Below are 22,850 nucleotides of genomic sequence, written 5' to 3'. Positions count from 1 at the left end.
CCAAATCATGTTAGAACTATTAAAACAGCACCTGTATCAGTGCGTTTTAAGAACTGGGCATACATACTTTTCCCTGTCCCTGCTGAAGCTAAGGCTTAGATTATGAAGCGAGGCAGAGACGATGAGAAAACTGTTTTAGGTATAAGTTAACTTTATAAGTGACTGCTTTAAAGAGTGACCTCTTGAAAACGGTTTTTTCTGTATTTTTTTAAACGTTGAATATGAAATATTTTGTGTAGCTCTAGCACACAAACTTTCCTTAACTAGGTAACTTTTTTGTAGTTTTTGTTAACTAGGAACCTCATGTTTTTCCTCTGGCACTCATTCTTCTGCTCTCTATCTGTGGCTCAGACCTTTAATTTATGCTCTGATTTGATTTCCTTTTGCTTTCTTTTTGAAAGAAGGGGAAATATCTGTTATGGAATTCTTGAAAACTGTGGAGACCATATGGCTATTGTCTAAATATGTACTGAAATCAGGTATGCAGATCACAAATATGAAAAGGGAATGGAAATCCTAAGGTGGGTGCTATGCATTCCTTCTGTGAAGGAACTTGATGCCTATATTGGAGCAGCAGCAACAAACTCGCCATACAGACCATCTAAGCCTTGTAGATAAGGCATTTCTTTCAAACTGAATTTGCCTGGGTATTACTTTCTCTTTGTCCTATTGCACAAACCCATTTCATTACCCCATACTCCATCTCACTTGTAAGGTACCAACACTGAGTTCTTACTCCGTGCGGGCTGGGAACTGTGCATGCTGCTACGCATAGCAGCAACCTACTGTCTCTCATCAAGCCGTGGTAATTGACCCTGTGAAAACACTTGCATCATGGCTCAGGTACTTGCCTCCTCAGAAGCAGTTACCACTGAAGAGTATCTGTTTGTGTGGAGATGTTTACCTGCTTATTCTGGTGCATCTGTAACTACTCCAGTTGAGGTAAAAATGGAAGTTGTCATCACTGCTTACCAATTGAACTTGTTCTCATGTCAGTAGTCGTATCCAAGCACAACTTGGGCATCTCTGAGCTAGGCACTTTTGCGAAGCAGCATAAAGGAGTTAAGGTTTTGTGGTATAAATAAGAGAAGAAGTAATGAATGGCATGACTGAATCAAAGAGAGGCAAAAATATAATAGTTGCATCCATTGATCTAGTGGAGTCAACATCAGGATCAAATTCAGTTTCCTGTTCTCTGAGCCGAAAGGATCTGAGAGCACAGAAAAAGTGTGCTGTTAGGTTGAGTAGGCAAAAAATTAATTGTTCCCTGGTCTCTATCTCTTCTCTTAAACTATTTCAAGTTTTGTTCACTAAAAACGTGGTTGCTGCCACATGTGGTGTCTAAAACGCTGGAAGAAAATAAAGTGAAAGATTTCCAGGTCTTCCTCAGAGAGTAAAAACCCTTTAAAAAGAGGTAAAGTATGAAATACTGCCACAGATGCTGATTTTGTTTAGGTAACTATTATACTTGCCACTCCTCTAACATTTTAAGCTTACTTCCTTAGCATATCCTCCTTATTTCTAAAATTATGCTGCGTTTTCTTCTAATGACTTTATCACTGTATTTTAACTGCAGTTCTTTCAATATTGATTCCCAGGTTACCAGCTACACTTGTTTTCCACACATTAAAATCTTGTTTTGTTCTAATAGAAGTTTTGTTCTAAAGTGGTTTTCTATTTTTTTTCCATAAGTATTCTAAATCACTAACGCTGCTAAGTTCCTGGGTTACACTATTTTAAAACAATATTTTCAGAGGCTGAGTGATAACTTTTATTTGGTTCTATTTGTGCAGCCTTGGTTATCGTAAAACAAAAATGTGCACAAGTGCAAAACGATGTAATACGGAACAAATTCATCAGCTGTAGTTGAATACAGTGTGAATATAATAGGCAGTATGCCTTCTTGCAGTATTTTGGTAGATATTTTAAAGAGAGCAATCACTCTGTTTTTAATAGTAGTGCAGTTCTGGATTCTTTGTTGGGAACATACATATTCCTGCGGTGAGTCTTGTGGAAAAAACTGAATTTATACCTTACTCAGACAATACATTGAATTATATAAAATCATGTCTAACGGTCTACATATAGATAAATGTAACATATGTTCCCACCCCCCCCCCTTTTTTTTTTCCTTCAGCAATGATAACAAAGATATTCCAGGAAATGTCCTAGAGCTCTGACGTTGAGGGCTAAAGATGAACTGTTTACTTCTTGTAATACTGTGAATAAGAAAAGCAGTAACAGTTTGTTTGACCTATAGTCTGGAAAGAGGTATAGTATGAAGGATGCTACATGAAATCATATTGTTCTGTTTGTCACATGTAAATGCAAGAACTGGAAGCATTATGTAACTTTAAGACTGCATTCTGACTTTAAACCAGATTTCCTGTAAACACTTTGAAGCCTTTTCATATATCAGGACTCCTACCTGAATGATCCGCTCAGATGAGGATCTAGAATTTTCAAGCTGAACTTGAAGGCATGTTACAGATTTTTTTAACTTGTGTTCTGGCTTGCTGTATGTGATGTTTTTTACAATAATAGTAAGTTAAGTTAGCCATAAGTCTTGCTAGTTAATTTCTTGACTTCCAGAAAACAAAAATGAACAATTTTACATATCTACTAGAGCGTATTGGAAATACCAGGATAAGTTACGAGGAACACTCACAACCTTTCTCAGTCTCCCTCATCAAGGTTTTTTATTACAATGACTACCTCTTACCTCATGGGGAAAATGAACAAGTTTACCTCAGTTCACTTGTTTTGTCCAAACATTTTGCCACAGAGCCAGTGCAGGTTTAGATTTCTTTTCATGGCGTAATCCCAGGACTGAGCCCTATGTAGCAAGCTTATCTCAACTAGATTCAGAACTGCCATCTCCTTTTCCCATGGTTCAAACATTGGCTAGGTTGTTTCAGAGCTGTAGTGAAGTGTTTTCCTTTAAATCCTGAGAGTACTTTTTCATTGTCTCTGTTGTGGCACCAGTGGTGCTTTTCTGCTAAGGTGATGTGGTGCTTCAGAGAGCTGATATGCCCAAAAGCTGATGGCTTTTTTTTTTTGGTTGTGGGTTTTTATTTTTATTTTTTCTGATGGTTCAGTTTTTGGTCAGATCAGCTCCCTCAGTGGACCCTCAGTACAGCTACATGTGCACTCATGCTGACACGAGAAGATACAACAAGGACAAAAGTATGGCAACCCATCTGAATTAGTCGAGGAAGCTTAGAACTGCGTCCTTTTCAGGTGATTATCTTAAAGGCATGCTTTAGGGATGTTCATCTCTGCACAGAGCCTACAGGGATAAATCTCACTCTTTAAATCACATTCTTTTTTTTTTTTCCCCCCTATGTATTTGTCTGCAGTGTACCAGTGTCCAAAATAAGTTGATTTAAACGGAAGCTCTTCATCAGAAGAAAATGATTTCTGAAAGGTGTTTATTTTTATCACTGAAAGCCTGCTCTTTTTGAAATTAAGTCTGTTTATTTTTCACTTGTCTACAGTGGACTTCTTTTTCAGAGAGTTGTCTGTATTCCTTTCCCGCTTTGAAGGGATGATGTATCTTTCATGTAATTCCGTCTTCTCTTGTAAAACATCTGCTGTTTTGTCTACCAAAGTGACCAGCATTTAATATATGTCTGCAGACATAACTGAACGTCTATTGCTTCTTAATTCTGCGTGGTGTTGGTACTGCTTGGGTTCCATACACGAAGCGTCTTGTTGATTGCCACATGTCATAAAATTTAACAGATGGGCGTGCTCTCAGCAGTGCTCCTCCCAAAAGAGCAAACTCAGAGTCCGTCCTTCTTAGGTGGCAATTTCCTCTCAGTTATCTGTGAAGGAACTTCTTATTGTCTCCAATTCATACACCTGTGGGCTTACAAACTAGACAGTAAAAACTGTTGATGAATGCTATTTCTAAGGGATTAAAATAAATCTTTATCCACTTGTAGAGTTTCTGTTTCAAGCATGGATGAATACTGTAACATAATAGGCTTTTGGTTTTTGTTGTTTTTTTTTTTAACGGACAGACAACAGAAGTGAAACCATAAGCTTACTGAAATGATCTTGTAATGAAAATAGTTCTGCATCCTAACTACAGTATGTGCGAAATAGCCAACACATTTCTGATGTGCCACAAAACAGTGGCTTTAGGTTCATACGTGGATTCCGATCCAGCTGTGCCGCCTGCTTGCTTTGCCACGCTGATAAGTTTGGGTCAATTTAGGTCTGTTTTCCAGCTCTTAAACAGGAGTTGTTGTGTGGGTTTTTTTTGTTTTTTTTTGTTTTTTTTTTTTAAACAAGGACTCTTGAGATATTCTAACCTTATGCTTTTACTCTAGCCTATATTAAATCATTTCTCTTGGAGCTTTGTTCTGGTGGTTTGGGGACCCTATATGACATGATGCAGGAGGGTAGGGAACCTTGCTGTGAAGAGTTTCCTCTCCGGGGGGTGCTGTGCCCCCTCTGCCACTGCTGGTCGCTGTGCTGTGCTGTGCTGTGCCCTGACCTGCATTCCTCCTGCCTGCAAGCTTTGTCCTCTGGCCCTCTTCCAGCTTTTGCAGAGCTGCTCCCGTTTATAGAAGTCTGCAGCAAATACACAAACAGAGCTAAAGCAAAGAGGCTTAGAAGCAGGTCTTTCTCGGTGTGTTTTTGTTCTTATGAGAGGATCTGTTTCATCTTTAGGTCCCATTGTGCATATAGAGCAAGTAACGTAAGATCTGTGCTTTTATAGTGTGGTTGAAGGGAAGTTGGCAGTATAACTAAACAGAGGATGTGAGTCTGGTATGTTACTAAAGTAAAACAGGGGGATGAGCTTGTTTCAAAGAATTCTGAAGTTGAATTAACACTAGGAAAACACGAAATAGGTTAAAGTTTTAGGGATAATTAAAGAATGCCTCTTGATCGTGTGGAACGATGTCCCAAAACATCAAGTGGTATAATTAATGGGAGTATGTTACTTTTAGGTTTAATAATTAGTTATACCTCAGCATATAGTTTAGTGCCATGGTTTCATGCTACTGAGAGGGTTGAATGATCTATCAAAAAAAACGTATTTGTGGCTTTGTGATACCCACATCACTCTGAGATTGCCCTCTGGGTAATGTGACTTAAATGGCTTATACTGTTGGTAAGGAGGATGGGAGGTATGGGTCACTTAAACCAATTCATTGTGTGTATTCAACAAATAATTGGATCAAGTTAAGAATAAATTAAGGATGGTTTGGGGTTTGTTTTGTCTTTTGTTGTTGTTTTTGGCGGTGTGGTGAGGGTCTTGAGCGTGAAGAATGAGGAACCTAAAGCAGCTCTGGTATTTAAGAGGACTGTTAAGCTTACTAGGCATATGAATGAACGTATCTCTTGACACTAATGGTTACAGAAGATCTTTAAGAATTTATTATTCTTAGTTTCTTTCAATTTTCTACTCCATACGTAAGTGAAATTTATAAGGCAGGTAAGAATTGTAGATATGCCTGTAAGCTGAAGCCGGCAGAACCTTTCCCTACAGTTGTGACTTTGGAGGCAAATTTGTTTCACTGGATACAATGAAACTGGTTTGTCGTATTTTAAACATCAGTTAGATACTAATACCTAAAATAGAATGACCAAAAGGGATGGACAGGTAAAACACAATGTATAGAAAAACTGCTTCCTTTAAACTTCCTATAATGTATCATTCTAGGTGGAAAAAAATAGAACTGTTTCCAGAATTGGTGTATTATTTTCAAAACTTTTCAAAGCAGTGTTCGTTCTTTGGAGTTATTTGTGCTTGGAGGCTATGCTTAGTACTGTTTTCAGAGGGAGGATTGTTTTTCTTAAATACAACTTTGCAATAAATTTGGAAGAATGGTCACTTATAACTAAATGTTGAAACTGGTTACATCTATGTATTTTTAAAGTTAAACTTTTTTTGCTGCAGGTGCACCTGTAGAATCTCCTCAAGAGGAGCAGACAGCCTCTTGCGAAGGTAATTGCTTTCGTGTTCCAAAGTCACACAATGCATATCCATTACATATGACTTAAGGAATTTAATTGCAAAGAATCTCCTGTTTAAAGATACCTGTATGATCTATTTCCCAATCTGTCATACTACCATTGTGAGATAAGATAAGCTAGTATTGTTATCTCCAGGTTTTTTAGCAAATGAAGCAATGCACGTAAAAGACCAATTGATTTATTCAAGGTTAGAAAGCATGCACATATGAATTAGAACTTAAAAATTGAATCTGCATGTTAAATAGCATAGGCAAGTGCCCAAACAGCTGAACTGTCCTTTTATTAATTTAATCACTATTCTTTTTCTTTGTTGTTGACGTTTTCATGGTAAACATGTATCTAATGATTCTTTTTTTATTCTAGGTTCAAATGCTGCTGTTAATATGGAAATTTCAGAATCTGTTGGTAAGATGAGAATTGATCCACTTCACTGTAATACTGCTATAAAAGAGCTAATCTAGTGCTTTTGCTGATTCATTGTAAACTAAACTGAAGAATACCTTACAGAGCCTTTACTTTTTTTTTTTTGCTTGTTCTTACAAATTTTCATTTTGTCTCTGTATTTAGATTAGTAAAGAGATAATTGACCATTAGGATGTAATTGCAGGTGCAAATGTATTACTTTAACAATGAGCAAATGAAAGGACTTTTGAAAGAAGTGCAGACACATTACAAAATGGTCTCATTAATGTGTGAAATAGTGATTAACAACAAAATTTCGAAGTGATCAATAATATGAACAAGCAGAACATGGAAACTGTATCTTTCTACTTGTATTTGCATTGCTTTTGAATTGCATTATCCCTCCCCTTTTCTTTCTAAAAATATGATAATGCCTATCTATCTTGGTTTCAGACTAGCATGATGATCTGAGTAAATCTTCAGATTTGTTTTTTTTTTTCCCCTTCGTAAAGTTGTTTCTTTGTTTAAAAGTCCCTGTGAATCATAGTTTTCTGATTTCAGTGCACAGACTAGTTTGACAACTCCCAGTAATAACCATTTCGGAAACAAGCAGCAGTTGGCTTTTTTTTTTTTTTTTTAACATAAGAAGACAGTAACAGACTCAACAGTTGAAATCTTTCAACTGTCGAGGAGGAGGATGAACCCTTTCTCGGTAGTTATTGCTTTTTAATTTCTGGATCTCTTTGAATGTATCTACTTGGTTAACTTTTAGTGGAAAATGGAGAGACAGAAATGTCCCCTGAAGAGTCATGGGACCACAAAGAAGAAACAAGCGAAGCAGAACTAGGAGGTGGTCCGGCAGGGGATGCAGGGCCAACTGAAGAAGGTGCTCAGGAAATGATGGAAGAGGAGGAGGAAATACCAAAACCGAAATCTGTTGTAGCACCACCAGGTGCTCCTAAAAAAGAACATGTAAATGTAGTATTCATTGGACATGTAGGTAAGTTGTAAATGAATGTGAAGTAATAGGATATTTGCTTTATGTATTCCCTAGAGCTTGGATTATTAGAAATTAATCCTGTTCTTTGTAGGGATGTAACTTGACTTGAGGTTAATAGTAGCATTTCATCCTAATGAAACTGCTCTGGAAAAATTAATTTTAATATTAAAGAAGGAAGAGAGTTCCCTTGTTCTCTTGTATACAACAATGCGTATGTTCATGATTTCTCAGGTACTTGCTTCTTTGAATATTTATGTGATGTATCTGTGTTTATGATCCAAAGGATAAAATTGGAAGATAATCCTCCTTTTTTGTCTAGTTTAAATATTTTTCAAATGATTCTTGTTGAAGAACTTCTTATTCAAAATGGTATAGAAGATATTATTTGTAGAACTACAAACAATACATGAAGCGAATCCAGTGTTAAAAGCTAAGCATTTATAGCCCAACATCCCAACAGAATAGTTTCAACAAGCTTCAGAAAAAATCTTTATTTTGTGTGGCTTGGCTCTGAATTTACCTGAGGACTAACTTTAAGTTGCAGTGCTTTTAAAGTGAGAGATTATACATGTGAAAATACAGAATTTATTGTATAACTGATTCAGTAGTCCTTCTGTACTTCGACAGCATTTAAGATTTTTTTTGAAGCTTATTTTGAAGAGGCAATGGGTGGAGGTGAATGCCAGTATTGAAGAGCAACCTACAGACGTTAGGGACAAGGGTGGAAGGAAGCAGGGAAAGGGCTTTTGCAAAATTTCTTGCACGTGGGTAACCCACACTTTCACTGGGTCATAACTATATTGTGTTTTTTGTTGTTGTTGTTATGGATAATGCCAAGTGTGTGTGTGTGTGTGTGTGTGTATATATATATATATATGACAATATGCTATGCAAAATTCATTATGGTTCACTTGGTAGTATACTTGTGGAAAATCTTTCATGGGAAGCTGAGAGATGCTTCAAACAACTTAAAGTTAGATTACAAACAACTAAAATATATACCTTTGGAAATAAATGATATGACCTTGTTCATAGTTGCCTTTTTTTTCTAGAATTTTCTTTTTAATTGTGAATGCTTAAACTATTTATATGTGTGCATATATTATTTTTTTTAGATGCTGGCAAGTCAACTATTGGAGGACAAATAATGTAAGGAAACTTTTAAACGAGAGTTCTAGATTTTCTGTTCTGTCTTGTGACTTAAATACATCAAGTAAAATGAGTAAAGTTTTTTTTATGACTTTAATCAGCATAGATTAATAATTTTTATGACAAAATGGTACTCTGCCTGTTAATTTAGTTGCTCTTTGTCTTTGGCATTTTTAGTTCCAGTAGTTCTAATCTTATCTCTATAGGAGTTTCACTTACGTAATGGAAATGACTTTACAAAAACATACATTATTAAATTAAAAAAAAAAATCAATCCCTTTCTTAGAACATAAAACTTCGTTTCCATGGTGGTTTTAAAATGCTATTGAAACTGTCCTTTTTGTGAGAATCAAAAAAAAAAAAAAAGTTTATTCCATGGTGTTAGCATTGTCGGGCGTAACTTGATTTTAAAGTGTGAAATTGAAGTAGTTAACCTCTGGGTCTGTTTTAAAGAAACGTTTCTAGAGATTGCAATATTCTTAGAAGACAAAATTAAATAAGCCCTATTAGCTCTGACAGCTTCTCAAAAATAAGAGATGTTACTTAATGCATGAAGAAATAAATGCTATCCTGCTGATGCCAAGTATTGCTATAATTTTAAAATAACATTCTCAGAAAAAGTGGGAGGTCTTTGTCTTGGCATTTTTGTTTTGTTTTAACCAGACGGGAATGTTGGAATTGTCATGCTGCATTTCATCCTCTAGTTCGTACTTGGGCAAATTAGCATTTCATTATCTGATGCGTCTGAGTGTTCTCACTGTGCAGTGCCTATTCTTAACGCTTCTGCCCAAGGCAGTAATGTTCCTAAAGTTTTTTGAAGGAACGTTCCTGTGGTCTTTCATTTTTGGAGGATATCCCTTTTTATTGTAAGAAAATGAAAAATAGAGTGCCAGTACCACTTTTGTCGTTAACTCTTTATCTGCTGTTATCATTACCCTTCCATTTAGGCTAAGTAGATTACTCCTATTAGAAGATCAGATAGAAATATCTGAGGGAAGAATATGAAAGTTGTACTGTTATAAAGCTGTATTCTACTTACTCATCTCGCTCTTAATATCTTAAGATATATCTTAAGACCCATTTTAAATATCAGCTTCCATGTTCTGTCTAAAAAGAATGATAACAAAAAATGTTTTTAACTTTCAGAAATGTTTCATTTTTATAAAATTCTCCTTTCCCAATTTTTATTTAATTTTGAAGTGTAATACATCAGTCTCTAAAACGTGCATAACAAATGTAGTTCCTTTTCAAGGCTAGTCCCTGTCAAGCACTGTATAATCAGGTTTGAAAAACACATTTGTCATACTTCTGCTAAAGTGCTGATGGTGTACTTTTCCATATCAAATAGTGGTGTGGCTTTTTGTGAAAAGAAAATTCTACTGCTGCTCATATCAGACTGTTTTTCAAAATAATCTATAGTGATTGTGTAGCTATTAAACAGTGAAGTAGCTCCAAAAAGTTAATGTAAAACTACTTTTTTATTTTCTTCTTAGGTATTTGACAGGAATGGTTGATAAAAGAACACTTGAAAAATATGAAAGAGAAGCTAAGGAAAAAAACAGAGAAACATGGTATGAAACTTACTGAAGATAACATGGCTGTCTGTTAACGTTGTGATGGAAACTGGGATTTTTTTTATTGTTATTTTTTTAAGATCTTTGTCCCTGTAGTACTTGCTTCCTGCTACTGGATTGGGTTGGGGGGTGGGGAATATTTTGTTTTCTTCCAGAATGTCTTTAACTAGGGCTGTAGAAAACAGTGCGATGCACGTTGGAAGAGGTTTTGCTGCCCACCCCCCGGCCACCCAAGGGCAGTGCTTTACCTTCCAGTGCTTTGGAAAAACCTAGTTGTCTGGTAAAGGGAATACAAGGCAGACACTCTTCTCAGGCAGCTCTTGGGATTGCCCCATCTGTATGCCTCTTACCTATAAACAGCGGAGAGGTGACACGTAAGGACAGAGGTCACAGCTGTCAGTTCAGGAGACACAGGGAGAGAGCGACTGAATAACTTTCAGTTTGACTGAAAAACTTTCAAAATGAAAAAATGAGATTAGGTCCATCTAGCCACTGTTTAGACCTTGATCAGTGACAAATAGCTACTGCCTGGGGAAGAGTGTGAGTATGTATCAGTAATTTCCAGTATTTAGTGCATTCTCAGGCTCTGGACCCTCTTGAGCTGGAGATGACATCTCTGTGTCCTCCATGCTCCACCCTTGATCAGTATTCAGCTGAATTAGCAGTGTCTCTTCAACTTTATGCAGTCAACAGAAAAGACCGAAGCTAAAAATCTTAATAAGCTGCTGTGAAGGGTTGAAATATTGGCATGTTAAGCCATTTCAATTTAGTTGTTATTTCTTTTCCTCTCCTTAGTGAGAGTGTTAATTTAGTTCTCTCCTTTCTAATCATCAATTCTCACAAAACCTGAAGGTGCTAAATAATTTGGGGGGAGGGGGACACAACATGTCATCTGACTATAAATCTAATGTGCTTGTCAACGGCCAACAGGATAAAACATTACTAGGAGGGGACAACAATTGATGTGATATTGTTAACCTCATTGCCTTTAAAAAAAAAAAAAAAAGACTAAATTATTTCTAACATGTCTGTTAAAAACATCTTTAAAAATTGACAGTTGGCATGCTTTCTGTGTTGACCACCTATGTTGTAGTTTATAACACAAATAGTAAATGGTTTATCTATTCAACACCAGACATAGTTGAAGTAATCCTTATTTATTGTGTTTCTTCTTTATATAAAGTCTAACTGATGCTTGTGAGATTCTGTAATGAAAGTATATAATGAGAGTAATTTCTGTAGCAAGAGAATAGTATTTTGAAACCTGCTTATTTTGATCAAGGGAAAACAAGGAATGGTTAATAACCATAAGCTTTTTTTGTCTCTGCACAAAGAATTATTATTTTTTCTTAAAATAATTTACATTATCTTAGTTCATATAATTACTGTATTCTGCCAATCTTCTGCTCTTCTCTTTGGGATTATTCTGTCCCCTGACAGTACACACAATGTTAGAGAGATTTTCTTAAGCAATGGGCAAAAACACTGAAACCCAGCTGTCGTCAGTATTGTTCTTGCATAGAGTAAAACTAAAGAAATAAAGAACACTTGTTTGTGTTTCTCTATCAATTTGTTACAGACTGGAAAAAACCCTACTAATTGCTTGTAGCCCTGCAAATTTTACATTTTAATCTTTTTAACTCTTTTTTTTATTCTGAACTCTTGAAATTCCTGTAGAATACCAGTATGGGTTAAAAACCTATTTTGCCTTGTGGAAAAAAGTGAATGTAAACTTAAATTGATTTAAACTTAATTGATTTAAAACTTAATCTAATGTAGAGTTACAAATGTAATACTGATGGGCAAAAAAAAAAAATCTGAACTTTCCTCCCACTACTGCCAATTATGAGTACGTGGCATCATTTTGAGCCTTTTTTTTTTTTTAATATCTGGAAAACCAACTCAGATGCATTTTTTTTCTTCTTAGTACTTCTCCTATGGGGATTATGAAATGTCCTTTTACATATAGTAAATATTGGTTTCCTTTTTGTAAAGGAAATAATATTATGCAAGGAGATATGAGCAGTTTCAAAAATACTCCTTTGTCAATTTAAGTTTAATTTTATTCTCCTACTTAATCTGATTCTACTTCTCTTGCTGACAGATTTTGGGCACCAAACTAGTGCTGTCATTTAAAATATTAGTGTATTTGAACTATTGGAAATAACAACAAACATTCAGTTGTGTCAGATGACCTAGTCTAGGGAGCTGGAAGGCCAGGAAGTTGCGAGTATAAAACAAATTTGAAACAAAAATGTATTTATTTGATCATGTTCTTTCAATTGTATTTAAAGATGTAGGAGAGAACATATATGAAAGACTGAACAAGATTATATTTTCCAAATAGCGCTTAGGAACAGTGGATGTTTCTAAGTAGGCAAAAAAAAAAAAAACCCAACCCTGCTCACACTATCTTTGCTACTTTAAAGGTCATCTCAATTTCATAGCCAATTTTTTTTAAGAAGAATTTAGTAATTGAAAATGGATGTTCAGAATTGCACCTTTCTAGCTACAGTATAGCTAGCGATATAGCTCACTATTTCTAGGCGTAACTTTAAGAAGTCAGTATCAGTCTTGGAAATGCTGAAGTTCAGTAACGCTGATGTAGTTAAAACTGTTGAGCATGAAAAAGATATTTTTATGATAACTAAATCTTCAAATGTAGTAAATTTGGTAAGAATTAATACAGAATCAGAATATTTGGGTTGTTGGATTTTTTTTGTAGGTACCTTTCATGGGCCTTAGACACAAACCAAGAAGAACGAGACAAAGGTAAAACAGTAGAAGTGGGCCGTGCCTATTTTGAAACTGAGAAGAAACACTTCACTATTCTAGATGCTCCTGGACATAAGAGCTTTGTTCCAAATATGATTGGTGGGGCTTCTCAGGCTGATCTTGCTGTACTGGTAAGAACAAATTAAATTTTTTTTATCTCTTCCTTTCCTTCCGTCCCTCCCTCTCCTCTTTTTTCAGATCTTACAAAGTCCGTCAAGCTAAGTGATTTTGGATGAAAACCTTGATAAAATTGTTCACAGTTGTCATGTGATTTTTTTTTTTTTTTTTGTATATGTCAGTGCAGAAACTGCTGGGAAGTATTGAGATTATGCCAGTATATTTACTAAACTTTGTACCAATCTTGACTACCTAGAGTTATTTATTGAATAATATTATTCACTGTCTATTCTTGTATTGAGAGAATTGTAGAACTTTTTTTAAAATGTGTATTTTTAATTAGGTTATTTCTGCAAGAAAAGGAGAGTTTGAAACTGGATTTGAAAAAGGTGGACAAACAAGAGAACATGCCATGTTAGCAAAAACAGCAGGTGTAAAACACTTAATAGTTCTTATTAATAAAATGGATGATCCAACTGTAAACTGGAGTAATGAACGGTGAGTTTAATATTTACCAAAAAAAAACTTCATCACATGATGTTGGACTAAAATGAGACTAAACCAAAGGAGCTGTATGCCAAAGTCTCATTTCTGATGAAAGAATAGTGAGCTGAGGACAGATGTTATCAAAATTGCAGGAGAAGCAGAAGCATAGTCTCTAGGACAATGCATCTTGGCCAAGCTTTTATTTCTACATTGCTTTAAAACACTGACTGCCAAAGGACATAGCGTTTCTCTGCTTGGCTGTATGCAGCCATATCTAACAAATCCATACGTTCTAACATAGTGTAATTGTTGGCTTGGAAACTTGAAATGTCCTAAAACTGAAAGGAAGCGACTCTGCTGTCAGTAGTTTAGTTTGCCGAATTCTTGATCGCTTGGCCGTGTTCCTGCTGAGCTCCTAGCTTAGGCTTGGTGAGAACAGCACTATCTTGCTCACCTTATGTGTGTCTGCCCTGTATTATTTGCTTCTTCTTTTCAGCTTATAAGAGAACATCTGCAAAGTGATTCTTGATTGCATTGGGGGGCAGAATCTTGCCCTGATACAGGCCTGGTAAAAATAACTAGAAAAATAAAAATATACTTAGAAGTGTAGATAACTAGAATAATAAGGATAGAGCTATTTTTCTGTCTTCACACTCAAATGCTACTCGAGGGCTTTAATTTTCTCAGGTGTCAAAACTCATGTCTTGTTATAGCTTCTCCCACATCTTCTTCCCCTGTAAGCTGGGTGCTAAAAAGCACATCTCAGTCCTTCCCTAGAAATATTTATGAAGTGAAGAGATACAGTTTTTCTTTCTACAATAGTTATAAGAGACTTCTGTTTAAGTGAAGAATATTTTGTGCATGTACAGTGTATGAATATTGTCATAGTATGCATATATTCTGTCTTCACTTATCCCTAAAGTGACCTGTAGCTGCAGAACGTTCATGTGCCTCGGCCTGGGGCAGAGGGCAGAGATGCAATAAAAGAGGAAATAGGTCAGCCCTTAGGCCTCAGCAGACAGGCAGGTAGTGGTTGTCTTTTGTTAGACACTGTTCTGGAGAGAATCTGCCTCGTTAGGTTTGAGCCGTTCTTAAATCTGACTGCAGACTCTCTTCAGTCGTAACAGTTGGATCCCTACCGCAGATGTGGTGTGAATGCATGTTATCTTGGCTGTCAAGATAAATGTCCTCAGCCAAATCTATGGAGACTTCTCCCTCACAGAGAACTTGCTGCATCGTCAAGAATCATGAAAGATTTTGAAGTGATTCCTCTATGAGAGACTGTGCAACCTTAAAATATCAGCCTGGCTTCCTAAGAGAGTAAGGCATGCCCAATTGTGCTGTCTTGGTCCAGCCCTAACCTTCCCAAAACTGTTGAACATTGTCCAATTCAGTTGCAACTGACTGAGGGGGAGAAATCTAATAGAAATAAATGTAGTTGTTTTATGAAATTGTACAGAAGACTGAAAGAGACCAAGCCATCACTAAAGTGGAAACATGACCTCAGCAGTTGTCTGCTTGGTTTGGCCTGTATTTCTAGCCTAAAAGCAGCTATAACGCATGCTGCTGCTTACGCAGCCTAGTAATCGGCATACATCGGGGAAAAAATGGTGATGCTTTACGGAGCAGAGGAATGAGGAGAACAGACAGTATTACGTTGCGCTAGAAGACTGGGGAGAAGACTCAAATAGCCCACCAGACTTTAGTTTTGCTACTGATAGAATAACTGATGAAAATTAAAATTAAATAATTTTAATTTATTTTTTTATTTAAACAGTGTTACGTCATCCTGGAATAATTTAAACGTATCTTGATCCATTTGTTATTTTATAGATATGAGGAATGTAAAGAGAAACTGGTGCCATTTTTGAAGAAAGTTGGCTTCAATCCCAAAAAAGATATTCATTTCATGCCCTGCTCAGGATTGACCGGAGCAAACCTTAAAGAACAGTCAGAATTCTGTCCTTGGTATATGTATGTATCTTAAATTCAACAACCTGAATAACAGTTATATTTCAATAAAAGTCAGTGCTATAGGGAAGCTAGGAAGAAGTATAGCTTGGTGTATTGTAGCTGTGTTCACGAATTACTGGTTAAGGTACTTGAGGGAAATATGATCAGGGCAACAGGAACACAGAACTCTGTAATCAGCCAAATAAAAGCATTTAGTAACTGCAGAAGGTAGAAGTTCTCAGACTCCATAAGAAGTATTAGCAGTATTCATTAATTTTTGGCTTTGTGAGATTAAATGCTGGCATTTGAATCTTCCAGTGATGCTGCATTGGATATGTTGCGAGGAAGAAGAATCATAGTTTGATGTGAAGTGTTTGCTTGAAGCTATATTATAATCAGCTACAAGCCATGTCTCCACTCACACCACGTTTTCCAATATGGTTCATGGCAGATGATAATATTATCATGGGATAATGATTCTGTGTGAATTATGCCTGTGACATATCTTAAAAGCTACATGTACTTCCTGGGTATTACCATGTTAGCTAAGGGAACATGGATGTTAATGATGGGGTATTAAGTTAGATTTAACTGTATTTATCCATTCTCGGTAATTTTTAAAAAGAAAGGTGCTCACATAACTGAAATGAATACCTCTTACTATTTTAGTGGATTACCGTTTATTCCATACCTGGATAATTTGCCAAACTTCAACCGTTCAGTTGATGGACCAATCAGGCTGCCAATTGTGGATAAATATAAGGTACAAATCAAAATAATAGGATACAAAGGATAATGGACTGTTTTCAGAAAGCATAGATGGACTATATTTCAATACGCTTTTAGAGGATATCTTTTTTTTCTTTGATATGATGGGCAGGTGTCATTTACATTTTGAACTGTGGAATGGGGGAGGAAGTAAAGCACTTTGGAATTATGAGACTCTTAAAATCTGTAATCTTTCATAAGAGCACCTTCCAAAACATTAAGTATAGCAGCATAAATAACTTCAGAGTTAAATGTCCCTAATTAGAAATGTCCATAATTAAAGCAGACTTTTTAGAAGAACGTTTTTAACTTTTATGTAATTATTTTTGTGAAGGATATGGGCACTGTGGTCCTTGGAAAGCTGGAATCTGGCTCTATTTGCAAAGGACAACAGCTTGTGATGATGCCAAACAAGGTATGCTAAGGTTTACATGTTTAAAAAGTATGACTACTCTAGAAGACAGCTTGATTCTTAAAGAAATTAATTACTCTAAATCAAAAAATTTCAATGGCTCAGTCAAGCAGAACTATACTTTTGTGTTTTACATGGGTGATGGTTCTGGATGTGTATATAAATTATGTGTGTGTGTATCATATATGTACGTACGGTTTACTTCCTTAGCATTCAGAATTCAAGTTGTTTCTCCTTAGTAAACTCAGTTGCTGGGCTATCAATCATGATAATCTGTTTGAACTATGTTTTGCTTTGCATTCGCACAGTTGGCCTCAAAATCTTTTTGCTGCTGGGGGTTAGTATGCTCAAAATTCTTCTCCTCCCCGCAAAAGGAAATTAATTAAAAGGATACACACAATACAATGTGTTACAATGAAAGACCTAAAGTTTGCTCTAGTTAATGAGTAGGCTGTTTGTGCAAGTAGGCAGCTGTTCCATGATGAAAGACCACTAAGGTCTCTGTTTGGAATTAGTATCCTTTCCTGAAGAAGGTGAAAATGTAACATAGCGTAAGAGAGAGGCAGCAGCTAAGGACAGTGTTCTCAACAAATGGTGGTGTCTGTTTCCATTAGATTCTTACCAAAAAAATTTGGAAACTTTGATCATTCTTACCTATTTATTTCATCTTGATGTAAGCTGAGACACTTTTTCCACTTTTGTACGCTGAAGTAGTTCTCTAGAAAATGTCTCATACTCATATGTACAATTAGTTTATTGCTTAATGAAAACTGATATTTCTTAAATAAGATATGTGATTAGATTGACTTTCATGTCACTGGAAGAGCACTCGAGCTGCTGCACCTTAAAGCTAAGTGTGGAGGGTATGGGATTATACATTTCAGTTTTTAAGGTAATTTAACAAACTGTAGCTTTCTACAGAACTGTTTGATATGCATCTGATGCCCATGTTATTTTTGGGTTGATTGGGAGAATAACCCTAACCGAGCTATTATATTAAAGAATTTGTATTTAGTAGTTCTCCAGCACTTTGGATGACACTTTTTTTAATTGCTTTGGCAGTTAATAAGGAGGGAACTAAAACTTCAAGAAGTCATAACAATAACCATCTTTCTGAAACTACCCCTCTTTAATTTCCTGTTGGTATCTAGGAGTGAGTAAAAATACAAAACAAGAAGAGAGGTTATAGTATAAAGGAAAGTCAAGAAAACACATAAGGGACATCTTAATCCTCCTGGTTGAATTTCTGTATGTTGTTTGCGCTACTGTTGTTGCAAGAAGTACGCTTTATGGAGAGCTGGGACTTTGACATCTGCCATCAAACTCTCGGGAGTAACGCAAGGCTGCTGAGGGAACTTTTGGGAGGCAGGCAAAGGGAATACTCCTTAAACTCAAAGTCCTGTTTGTAATTGCTGCTTGTACATCCCTTTTGCTAGGGGAAAGCGTAAAACTGGGGATATGTAGAAACATCATCTTGGATAAGTAATAACGTAGAATGGTTGGCAGTTGCATCATTTTAAATCTTGGCATTTAAATAAGTGTGACAAAGGGCTTAGGTGAAATACACACTTCCATAAGCAGACAAAGCAAAACTGAAGGGCTACAGCAGCATATGTTTAGGCTACAGGTACAACACTTATGGAAGTGACAAATATAATTTCCTTTGTAAGAAGAGCTATTCGTTTGCGAACTTCCACAATTAAAATTACACTTTTACCTACATACAATGAATTGCATTCATTGTATGCACTTCTTGTATTAAGCTGAAACATTTCTTATCCAGAGATTGACTTAGCAGTTTTTTTCCATAACAGATTTCGCTGTTTGTGTGGGGAGCAGTCATTAATGTACATCTGGTATTTTTATCCTCTTCTCCAGGAAAACTTGTAGAATTTTGAATTTCTAGGATCTCCTGGATGGCATTTATATTCAGACTGTTGTATTTTTGAATGTAATGAGTCTGTATAGTAACATGGCTTGCATTCTCCTGAGTAGATAATGTGCATCTACGGCTCTCTGTAAATTTTAAAGTGACTTCACTTTCAGACAGTGGATATGTTTTAAACCTGCTCTCCGTTGAACATATGTTATAGAATTATATGAATTAAAATCTGTTGAATAAATATGTTGTGTTTTAGTAACAGAAAAATAGGAAGTTCTGTTACATCATTCAAATACTTTACATGTCATGAAGCTTGCAGAACTGAGTATAATGGATTTAAACTGTAATGGGATTTATGTATTGAAACCCTGTTTTATTAAGTTGATTTTGTAACAGACTAAAATATTCATGTTAGAAAACTGCAATTTTGCTTTCTTTAAGCACAACGTGGAAGTTCTTGGAATCCTTTCTGATGATGTAGAAACTGATTCAGTAGCCCCAGGTGAAAATCTAAAGATCCGACTGAAGGGAATTGAAGAGGAAGAGATCCTTCCAGGATTTATACTCTGTGATCCCAACAACCTGTGTCATTCTGGACGCACATTTGACGCCCAGGTAGAATAACTAACGTTTAATTGCTATGTAAATAGGTAAAGAGCACTAAAATATTTTACCTGTGCTTCAACAAATCTAAATTTCAGTAGTTTTGATTTCAGTTCAGATTTTTGACTCACTATCATATCTCTAAACTGACAATAACATATATACCTGCCACTCTGCTGTCAGAAATCTGAGTTCTAAAAATTTCAATCATTGTTCTGAATATAACTTCTACATTAAGCTTTAGACACCTGTGATCTTGAAAGTAAACTCTTTTCTGGCCAATTCTTCCGTTTCATACTTTTATATTGTAAAGAGTTAAGTCACTTCTAAATTTTATTTTTCGCCAAAATTTGCTACAAGCGGGTACATTGTTCAACTATACTTTTTAATACAGAACTATGTTTGGCTATTCTCTGATCTTTTATAATGAAATGAGGAAGAAATACACTTATTTATTTTTAATTGTTTTGCAGATAGTGATAATTGAGCACAAATCCATTATCTGCCCAGGTTATAATGCTGTGCTGCACATCCACACCTGTATTGAAGAAGTTGAGATAACAGTAAGTATCCCTTCAGTGGTGATGATAATAATCTGAACACAGACAATACACTTGCTGGGGGCAGGAGGTCTTCCAGTACATATGTAGAGCAACTAATATGACAAAGCTCCAGTCTTGATTGGAATCTTTGGTCAGTACCAAACACAACCGAAAATGGCAGTAACAAATAACAGTTGATTCTCTTATGCAGTTAATCTTAAGAGAAGTTCTTTTTTGTACTTCTGAGTGTTTTCTTCCTTAGACCACTCTTCAGTTTTGTTTTGAAAGGAGAACTATTTTAGCACTCTGATATTCATTCTTTTGTGTTCTCTTGTCATACAGGCCTTAATCTGCTTGGTAGACAAAAAAACAGGAGAAAAAAGTAAGACACGGCCCCGTTTTGTGAAACAAGATCAAGTATGCATTGCCCGTTTAAGGACAGCAGGAACTATCTGCCTTGAGACATTCAAAGATTTCCCTCAGATGGGTCGCTTTACCTTACGAGATGAGGGTAAGAGTGCTTGATTAATAATAAGTTAACTGCTGCAAAAAGACATGTATTTGAAACAGATGATCTTGCATGGCAATGAGATATTAAAAATGCTGGTATCTAGTGGAAAACTGTTATCTAGATAACAATGGAAAAGGAAATCTAAGCAAAATGCTGTCGTTGTACATTGTAACAAAGAATGTGTATTAGAGGAATGTTGTACAGAAATAAGCATTGTGAAATAGGCTGAATTTGAAAAATTATGTCAGTGAAATTAGGGGGTTATTGTATGTGAGGCTTTAACTCATGCTTATCCTGGTTAAAAGCTTTCGAGAATTTTTGGGACGTGTTTTAAATAATTTATGTTTAAAAGCTGCAAAAACAGGAGCTGAAATTCCCTTATATATAACAATGATTAAATGGTATGTCGATATAGGATAAAATAGTTTTTGTTGCTTTAAAATAGCACTCTAATATTTTTTTTTTTTAAAGATTTTGCTGTACTTTTGAAAATACACTGGTGCTTTAGCAATACAGAGAATAACTTGCTGTACTGTATAATTTCTGGTACTCTGGAGAGCCTGTATTTTGGGGGGAAGCTTTCATACTCTTTAGATGTATATACGTTCTTTCCAAAAACATATCTAACTCTAGTGTTTGTTTCCTTGGTTTAGGTAAGACCATTGCAATTGGAAAAGTTCTGAAACTGGTTCCAGAGAAGGACTAAGCATTTTTTCTCAATGACCCCCCCGCACAATACTGTGAGGAAAACCGACTCTGCAAAAGCCTACTTCACACCGCCTTCTTATTTTCTGCCCATTGATAAACTTCTCCCCATATTTTGCAAAGACAAATTTCACAGCAAAGGTCCACATTATGTCAGCTTTCTCATATTGAGAGCTCTGCTATGCCACTGTTGAATTTCCCCCCAAATAATTTTTTTTTCCTCCCAAATTCTGCTTCCTTGGAAAGATTCGGCAATAGCTTTGTAAGTGATGTGGACATAATTGCCTATAATTATGAAAATTTAAAGAATTTTTAATGTTTAATTTCCCCCAGCATATATGAAGTCATCTTTTTTCCAGGCAGATCATTCAGAGTGTGCGAGTGTGTGTGCACATGTTACAAAGACAACTACCATGTTAATAAACTATTCAATTTGAAATCTTTTTCGGTATTTGAATTGCTTTTGAATAATGTTTTTTATCTGGATGTAACGCAGTTGCATTAGCTTTTTAACTTTCCAGTAACCTAGATATTTGGTTACTTGGACTTTTCTAAACTCCTCAGCCTCCCCACACACACAGTTTTAAATGAGGCAATTAGGCATTCAGCCAAGTTTGTATTAAAGGAATTAGTTTTGCCCCTTCCCTTTGAATGCATTCTTAAAATTAAAAACATTCATGCAAATGTGGCACCTTCATTAGCTTTACATTTGTTAATATCGACAGCAAATTTAGGTTGATTTAACATGTTTACTAGACACAGTAGGTCAGTTTTGAAGACCAGAACTACATATTGTGTCTTTATAAAATACAGCGTTATTAAATTCTTAACTGCAGAAAATGCTAACAACGAATAAATCAGTGAAACTTGCAAAAATAAGAGAATTTGTGGCAATAGTGCCTATTAGTATTTATAAGAGCTACATTTTTGTGGGAGAACTGGGCCAATTAAAAAGTGCCAGTTATATAAGTTACTCAGTTCATCCTGTCTTTAATTTAGAGGGCTGGATAATCCTTGCTGTTTTAAAGATCAGTCTGAACTGAGAGGGCGAAAGACTATTTAAATCCCTAAGAGTTTGCACATACTGAAATATGGGAGGATCAGAATCAAGCACAGTCTGTAAATTTTTGCATATCAAAGCAACGTAAGCTTATGAGGACCAGTGATGTTTTCTTGAGCAATTAAAAGCAAAACTGGTTCAAAATAAAGCTTACTCAGTACAACTTGAAGGAGCTGCATAATGAAACCCTATTTAGCTGCACTTTGAAAGTGGACTGTCTACAACTGCTATCCTGATTCTAACAATTAGGATGAAGGCTAACTGATTTTTCATTTTCCAGAGTATTACTAGTAATTATTAAAAGGTATCTTCAGAGCTTCTTCAGAATGTCTTAAACTAAACATTTTGAGTTGTACAATTGTGGTGAGCCTATCTCCTCCCCCAAAAGTTTACAGTCTAGTGACTGTATCTGAATTCACAGAACTCAAAACTGAAACAGATTTACCTTTTTGGGTTTTTTTTTGGTTTTGTTTGTTTCTTTGTAACTGTGGAACTCCCATTCATTTCACTTACAGCTACATTGTATGGACAGAAGAAGCTATTGTCCTTCAGTTTCATATGACTACACTTGTAGCTACCGTAATGCATGGAATTTAAATAAATTTTATTATGTCTGCAAATCTCTGGGCTTTTTTTTTTCCTGGTAAATCAGAGTTTTAAAGTAACTTTTTTTTCACCAAGTGAACAAAACCCAAAATTCCTTGGATCTTAAACTAATGAAGAAATCAAAAGCCAAGGAAACTTGCTGTGGTGTTCTTGTTCTGGATTGATTTAAGATTTCCACGTATCAGTGTGCTCTCTTGAAGTCAGCTCCTGGATTTGAAATTCTCCAAGACCATCACTGGAGAATTTTTATGGTTCCTAAAATTCCTAAGTTGCTGAAACTTTTACAACTTTTTTTTCTAAGCAGTGAAATAAAT

The 22,850-nt window shown here is 35.7% G+C and overlaps 1 protein-coding gene across 1 annotated transcript in view; it reads left to right on the top strand.

Moving 5' to 3' along the window:
* Window positions 1-22,550, top strand: part of GSPT1 (G1 to S phase transition 1) — a 28,586-nt gene extending 6,036 nt beyond the window's left edge. The window contains exons 2-15 of the mRNA XM_068909089.1: window positions 5,915-5,962; window positions 6,355-6,396; window positions 7,166-7,393; window positions 8,509-8,542; window positions 10,036-10,113; window positions 12,842-13,022; window positions 13,352-13,506; window positions 15,328-15,468; window positions 16,117-16,210; window positions 16,550-16,630; window positions 18,951-19,124; window positions 19,586-19,675; window positions 19,997-20,165; window positions 20,819-22,550. Coding sequence (XP_068765190.1) covers window positions 5,915-5,962; window positions 6,355-6,396; window positions 7,166-7,393; window positions 8,509-8,542; window positions 10,036-10,113; window positions 12,842-13,022; window positions 13,352-13,506; window positions 15,328-15,468; window positions 16,117-16,210; window positions 16,550-16,630; window positions 18,951-19,124; window positions 19,586-19,675; window positions 19,997-20,165; window positions 20,819-20,871 — 1,568 coding nt within the window. The 3' untranslated portion in view covers window positions 20,872-22,550. The remainder of the gene's footprint in view (window positions 1-5,914; window positions 5,963-6,354; window positions 6,397-7,165; window positions 7,394-8,508; window positions 8,543-10,035; window positions 10,114-12,841; window positions 13,023-13,351; window positions 13,507-15,327; window positions 15,469-16,116; window positions 16,211-16,549; window positions 16,631-18,950; window positions 19,125-19,585; window positions 19,676-19,996; window positions 20,166-20,818) is intronic.
* Window positions 22,551-22,850: the final 300 nt, after the last annotated feature.

Source organism: Struthio camelus, chromosome 15 (assembly GCF_040807025.1).
Source record: "Struthio camelus isolate bStrCam1 chromosome 15, bStrCam1.hap1, whole genome shotgun sequence".
In the NCBI taxonomy this organism is placed as follows: Eukaryota; Metazoa; Chordata; class Aves; order Struthioniformes; family Struthionidae; genus Struthio; species Struthio camelus.
The sequence above is the reverse complement of the archived record's forward strand: the minus strand, read 5'-3'. Positions and strand labels throughout refer to the sequence as shown.